The following is a 6,406-nucleotide window of genomic DNA, read 5'->3' as shown; positions in this document are numbered from 1 at the left end:
TCTTTTTATTTTCTTGTGCTCTTCACATGGCTGCGAAAGGCCAGAACGCAGAGGTGGTGGAGGAGATTTTGCATGCTGGCTACCCTATTTTGAACGAGAGGGACCGGAAAGGGAACACTGCGTTGCATATCGCGACGAGGAAGTCACGGCCGCAGGTATGATGATGATGAAAGCTCGTATCTTTTTCATGGTTTATGAATCTCTCTTTCATATTCCATGTGTTCTCATTCGGGTTCTTTCTCAGATAGTGAGCCTATTGCTGGCTTACACATCAATTGAAGTCAATGCAGTAAACAACCAGAAAGAAACTGCAATGGACTTGGCTGATAGACTCCAATACGGAGGATCTGCGTTGGAGATCAATGAAGCACTGATTGACGCAGGGGCCAAACACGGAAGGTATGTAGGGCAAGAAGACGAGACAATGGCGCTGAAGAGAGCGGTCAGCGATATCAAACACGAGGTACAGTCACAGCTTTTACAGAATGAGAAGACCAACAGGCGTGTATCGGGGATCGCCAAAGAGCTGAGGAAACTCCATAGAGAAGCAGTCCAGAACACGACAAACTCAATCACAGTTGTGGCGGTCCTATTTGCGTCAATCGGGTTCTTGGCGATATTCAACCTGCCGGGACAGTACTTCTCGGAAGGGCCGGAGGTGGGGAAAGCGGAGATAGCGGGAAGGACAGGGTTTCGGGTGTTCTGCCTACTGAACGCGACATCGCTGTTTATATCGCTGGCGGTGGTGGTAGTGCAGATAACACTGGTGGCGTGGGACACGAGGGCGCAGAAGAAGGTGGTGGCGGTGGTGAACAAGCTGATGTGGGCGGCCTGCGGATGCACGTTCGGGGCATTTTTGGCGATAGCGTTTGTGGTGGTGGGGAAAGGAAATTCGTGGATGGCGATGACGGTGACGTTGCTTGGGGCTCCCATCCTGGTGGGGACGCTGGCGAGCATGTCTTACTTTGTGTTCCGACAGCGGTTCGGATGTTTCAGGAGCGATTCTCAGAGAAGGATAAAGAGGGCTAGTGGGAGCAAGTCCTTCTCTTGGTCCTATTCTGCTCACGTTTCCGATCTGGACGACGAGTCTGATCTCGACAAGATAATCGCCCTCTGATCGAGACAGAGTCATCACTGCTCCGCCTGTTTCTGCAGCTGTATAGGTGTTTGCGTTTCTTTCACGGAAGTGTTGTTTCTGTGTAATAGTAGCAATAATCTCTGTGTACCTTTTTTTTTTCTTTTTCTCCAAGCAAATCTCTCTCGTTTTTGTTATAATCTAATAATACCTAAGCACATAGAAAGCACGTATTTACAGAAAGCTCGGATCCAGTGTTGGATTTGTGTGTATTCGGCTTTTTTTTTTTCCTGAATGAATCACGAGATTACTATACGTACATGGCCAATCTTTTATCTATATCCATCACGAAATCCCGTATTAAAAAATTTGTTTGAATCAACTTCAACAGAAATCGGAGCACAGGCATAAGGCAGAAGATGGAACCATACAGCAGCATCAATCATTTCTCATCCTCCTCCTCCCTCCCATGTGGTTTTCCAGTTTAAATAATTAAAAAAAAAAAAAAAAACACCACAAAACCACATGGGTTCTTTTTACATCCTCTGCTTACACGAATGTAAAGATCATTAACCCCAAAAAGGAATAAAAAAAAAGGGCAGCAGATTCAAGAGGGAAGAAAAAAACAACTTTTTAGATCCTCTCGCGTAAATTCAAACCCAACGGAGAGAATGGAATGTCCGCAGCTTTCGACGAAATCCCGGCCAAATTCAGACTTACTAATGATATACAATTTTACAGACATATATATAGAAGGGGGCCTTTGGATTGCTGTCCCATCCCAAATAAGCAAGCAGCAGCAAAAAGGCAAAGCAGTTCGATGTTATTACCCGGTTAAAGCTGTAGCTGTCCCGGCCCCTTTCTTGATAATCTCGATGGCGGTCTGCTGTTTTCCCCTGCTGACGAAGGGCCTCTGGATTCCTCGGGTCTCCTCACCTCCTCCTATGCATTATTTATATCAAAGTTCAATAACATGCCAGCGAAACAACCGTTCGGGAATCGAAAATGCGGAAATGTACCTTTGACGTTGAAGTAGAGGAACTGCTACGTGAGTTTGCTTGAGCTTTTACATGGGCACGATGCTGATTCTGCACGTGCTCAAACTGCTGTAGCCGTGCAGCGAAGTTAATGCCTTGGTGGGAATTTCTGATATTTTCATCAATGTCACCATCCTCAGCAAATTGCGACCCATGTTGTAGATATTGCGCAAAGGGTACTCCTGAAGATGCTGGGCTCAGTTGGTTGCTACTAAAGGAGTACGATGGCACAGCTTTCAGCCGGGTTCGTAGAATCTTAAATGCTGTACTTTGCTGCAGATGAAGTATCAAGAAATCAATCAAACCGCTAATTAACAGCAATTTCTAATCTGCAAATGCGTAACGTAATGTTCAAATCAAACCATCTGCCAGAAAATGTTATTAAAAGTTTGCACTGTGATATCAACCTAAGTTCACACCATTTCCAACAGTGATTTCTAAACTTGTCTCTTACAACAACAGATTACCCAACCCCATAATATTGAGTGAATAATGTGCACAAATTCCTCAGGTTGAACGCACACCCCTAAAACTGCTTCATAGGACTTTATCTACGTGGGTTCATAAAATAATGCATACAGAAAACAGCACTGTGCATGTACATGATATGAAAAGAAAGCAGCTAAATTTTTGTGGACTTTACAATAAGGTTTAACCTTCAGAATAACAGATTCTCCTTAGCAAATGGAGTTACCTGAGGAAGTAACATTAGAAGACCATAAAGTGTTTTTAACAACCAAATATATCTTCCTGGCTCCAGAAGCTGCAAATCCAGGATCAAAAGTTCAAAAGAAGAGGAATAGAATTATGCTCTTAAAAAGCTAGTATGAAAGCAAAAGGAAAAAAAAAAACAGATCGAAAGAGGTCACAGCCAACAAATGCTTAAGATGAGCACCTGCAATCTAAGGTAAGTAAAAATCGGAGTTTCCAGCAGCCGGATCAACTTATCCAGCTGGACCAGAAATTTAACGTTAATGTCTTCCTCCACCAGAGATTGAATTACGATACTTGCATGCTGGTAAGCCTATCATGGAGGGTACCAAAATTCATTAGAGATATTTTATACAAACAAGGGCATCTAATTGGGAGGAGGGTCGAAGAGAATCGTTGTCAGTTTTACCTGAGCCAGCAAGCAAAGACTTATTATTGCCATGGGTGAATGACACCATGAAGCATACAAGGCAACAAAAAGGTTTTTCCCTTCGTGATTGACAAGGGAAAGTTTTAAAAGATCTCGAAGTCTAGATAACTCTGGGGATGTAAGCAAAATCAAATTTAATGCCTGAAAACGAAAGAGAAAGGACTGCGTTACAATTTACAAGTTTACTTACGTTAACAGTATACTGGTATATCGAAAACAGGGAGTTCTCTATTTGTGTGAAAAACAAAGATGGACAAATTAACCCATCAAAGCGAGAAACGTAAATAGAGTGGCTCGCAAAATTGCCTTTTTCTCTGCGGCCATAAACGATATGAAAAAACCAATGATCAACAGTGTTGACCACGAAACATTTTTTAATCAAAGAATCAAGAAACTGGGAAACCTGAACCATGGTAGAAGCAAAATCCAGATCCGATTCCCCCTCGAGTATATTTGAAAGCTCTCGGTAAACTCTTTCAGCATCCAAAAGCACACAAAGTCGCCGAATTATAAGGGCGCCTCGCCTATAGGGAAAAGAAGTGGAGGAGATGTTTAAATTTGTAAGCTAAGCATGAAATCAAGCAGAGTATCAGACCAACTATACATCTTTCTCTATTCTTTTTATTGATAAAGAAACAGATGGCGTATTAAAGATGAACTCACCTCTCCAGAAGAGAATTATCAACCTGAAAGTTATGGACTAGAAAAACAATGAGCTGGCGAAAGTGTTGAGGATCTTTTGCAACACCAGCATGAACCTCCAGAACCAAGAGCACCACCTGCAGAATATTGCCAGGTCAGAAAGTTCAATATATCACAAGCAAAATTACAAGATCGAAACATCTCAATTAGAACAAGTCCCCAAACAATAAACTTACATCATCAGAAGAATCAGATAATGCTTTCAGTAGGGTGTCAAAAATGTCATTTAGAAAGCATAACACCTGACACAGGCACAATTAAGTTAATTATTAAGCCATGAATGAGGCAAATTTTTCTGGAAAAAAGAACAAAGCAAATCGAAATAAAAGAAACAAACGCCTGGTCTGCTGACCTCAGAACGATGCTTGTTTAGCAGTGTTGATATCCAGTTCAATGCTTCAATTCGAGTAGCCTCCCACTCATTCGATAGTTGCCTGAACAGTCAACAAAAAGTTTCATGGCCATTACCAAATATCAATTTTAGACAAGCACTAGATATGACAGACAAATAGCAAATATCAATTTTAGAAAGAAAAAAAAGGGGGGGGGGTCTACTTCCAGGAGCCTTTTTATACGACTCCATAGGCAAGCACTTCCCATTGACAATAGACAAGCAAAAACTAACCTCCTAGCTACAGAAAGAATTGCCCCAACATCAAAACCATCTGAGGGCTCCACATGGATTGAACGGAGTTCCTCGTTGGTTTCACGAGCAACCTGAAGCCAAGAAGAATCAAAAGAAGAAAATATCATCCAAATCCACTGAGAAAGCACAACCACCATTTATCATTTCACAGAATATCAACCTACCACCCGGATTTTTTCTTCTTTGTCAGATATGCAAGGCAGAATAGCTCCAAGAATATCCGCATAATAACGGACAAGCTGATCACCCCCAAGTTTAACAAACTCATTTATCTACAGCAACATAGCCAAAAAAGAGGACAGCTTCTAAGCAATTGAATGGCCAAGAATAAAATTAGCACTGAGATGTAATTAAGGAGGGAATACATGGTTTTTGCTTACCCATGTGATGGCTGTTAATCGAGTGAATTCATCAGGAGAAGCAGCCCTCTGCACCAATATTTCAGCCATGCGACCATAATCTACAGACTTCAACAGTAGCACTGCTCCGGTCAGAAATTTACAGATGAATGAAAGGAAAAAAAATAGCTATTTGTGCGATGCTTTATGGAGCTTTTGCATGTGGAAACAAAGTATGGCTTCGGGATAACAAATGAAACAAAAGTGACAGGGAAATCCGACAAAATTATATGAAGAGATATATAATAGTAGGATTTGACTTCCATAACCATCAGCAGAAGTCTTACTGGAGAATTTTTTATCTCTTGAAGAAACTCTGAAAGCGCTGAGTCAGCTTGTTGGCGGATTTCATGACTGGAGTCACTCAACATATTGAACAACCCTGGGAATGTAGAAGGTAATCAGTTCAAATACCAATAATTTAACTTTAATAAGAGCATTTCTTAGCGGAGTCACCAAATTGTCTTACCATCAAGAAAGTCGGGAAGAAAACCGAGCATATCAATGTCCGGAACACTGTCAAGCACAGTGATCCATCCTACCAGAAATTGCCGAACATAAGGGTTTAGAACATTCATGCGCTCTTTTAAGAGAGGTATAAATTCCTCAATACTGCAAGTACAAAATTGCAAATTACAAATCAGGGGAAGAGATGGAGAAGCCAGTCTTCAAAGTTAAAGTGCATAAGAGATTTGTGATACATGAACAGATAGCTAGCTTGACACACCTGAACTGATCACTCTCTGTAACAATATCCTGTTCCACAAAGCAAATTCAATTACTCTTCTGAGTCAACATATCACCACTTGTGTGTGAGAGTACCATTTATATTTCAAGGGATGAGCTAGTGGTTTACCTTAACAAGGCGATCTAAAAGATGAGCTGCACTTTGCACGTTGGCATCAGAATCTGCTGAGAGTTTGCATAAAGCATCAAAAATCTCATTAAAGAAAATAATGAAATCGCCCCTCACAACCTGTACATCAAAAAAGGTGGTGCATCAAAGCCAATGATTCTATACATTAAACCATACAACAAGACATTACATACTTACCTTTGCAATATTATAGAGAGCTTCACAAGCATAGTACCGAACTCGGCTATCTTGATCAGAAAAGGAGTTAATCACAGGTGGCACTATTTGCTGTGCATTCCATTCATCCAAATTAGAAAGGACAGTCAGAAGTTTTATTACAAGCAAGCCCACAGACCAGATACATAGATGGATCGAACATTGGCAAGAAAACAATAAACATATCATTCACTGAAAATATAGCTAACTCTCAGCATATTTCCATTGATTCATCCATGATGAAACTGTTTATCAAATTTATGCATTCCTAGTCCAGAGGTTCAGAAACACATAGCTTCACAGTTCTGACCAAGTTCAAGTCGTAGGATTCGGTT

At 41.1% G+C, this 6,406-nt stretch overlaps 2 protein-coding genes across 3 annotated transcripts in view; one reads left to right on the top strand and one right to left on the bottom strand.

Moving 5' to 3' along the window:
- The window catches only part of LOC104805939 (ankyrin repeat-containing protein At2g01680), a 3,010-nt gene extending 1,663 nt beyond the window's left edge, over positions 1-1,347 (top strand). The window contains exons 3-4 of the mRNA XM_010530658.2: positions 15-155; positions 245-1,347. Coding sequence (XP_010528960.1) covers positions 15-155; positions 245-1,117 — 1,014 coding nt within the window. The 3' untranslated portion in view covers positions 1,118-1,347. The remainder of the gene's footprint in view (positions 1-14; positions 156-244) is intronic.
- A 138-nt stretch (positions 1,348-1,485) lies between these two features.
- LOC104805083 (protein VAC14 homolog) overlaps positions 1,486-6,406 on the bottom strand; it is a 6,174-nt gene continuing 1,253 nt past the window's right edge. For both annotated transcript variants that reach the window (XM_010529503.1, XM_010529504.2), the window contains exons 4-20: positions 6,054-6,143; positions 5,856-5,975; positions 5,727-5,755; positions 5,469-5,611; positions 5,287-5,381; positions 4,982-5,068; positions 4,766-4,873; positions 4,581-4,672; positions 4,308-4,389; positions 4,132-4,197; positions 3,917-4,032; positions 3,657-3,777; positions 3,233-3,394; positions 3,008-3,136; positions 2,807-2,875; positions 2,095-2,385; positions 1,486-2,017 (exon numbers count right to left, since the gene is read on the bottom strand). In XM_010529503.1, the coding sequence (XP_010527805.1) occupies positions 1,910-2,017; positions 2,095-2,385; positions 2,807-2,875; positions 3,008-3,136; positions 3,233-3,394; positions 3,657-3,777; positions 3,917-4,032; positions 4,132-4,197; positions 4,308-4,389; positions 4,581-4,672; positions 4,766-4,873; positions 4,982-5,068; positions 5,287-5,381; positions 5,469-5,611; positions 5,727-5,755; positions 5,856-5,975; positions 6,054-6,143 (1,908 nt within the window). In that variant the 3' untranslated portion in view covers positions 1,486-1,909. The remainder of the gene's footprint in view (positions 2,018-2,094; positions 2,386-2,806; positions 2,876-3,007; positions 3,137-3,232; positions 3,395-3,656; positions 3,778-3,916; positions 4,033-4,131; positions 4,198-4,307; positions 4,390-4,580; positions 4,673-4,765; positions 4,874-4,981; positions 5,069-5,286; positions 5,382-5,468; positions 5,612-5,726; positions 5,756-5,855; positions 5,976-6,053; positions 6,144-6,406) is intronic.

The sequence above is a fragment of the Tarenaya hassleriana genome, unplaced genomic scaffold, assembly GCF_000463585.1.
Source record: "Tarenaya hassleriana unplaced genomic scaffold, ASM46358v1 Cleome11, whole genome shotgun sequence".
NCBI lineage: Eukaryota > Viridiplantae > Streptophyta > Magnoliopsida > Brassicales > Cleomaceae > Tarenaya > Tarenaya hassleriana.
The sequence above is the reverse complement of the archived record's forward strand: the minus strand, read 5'-3'. Positions and strand labels throughout refer to the sequence as shown.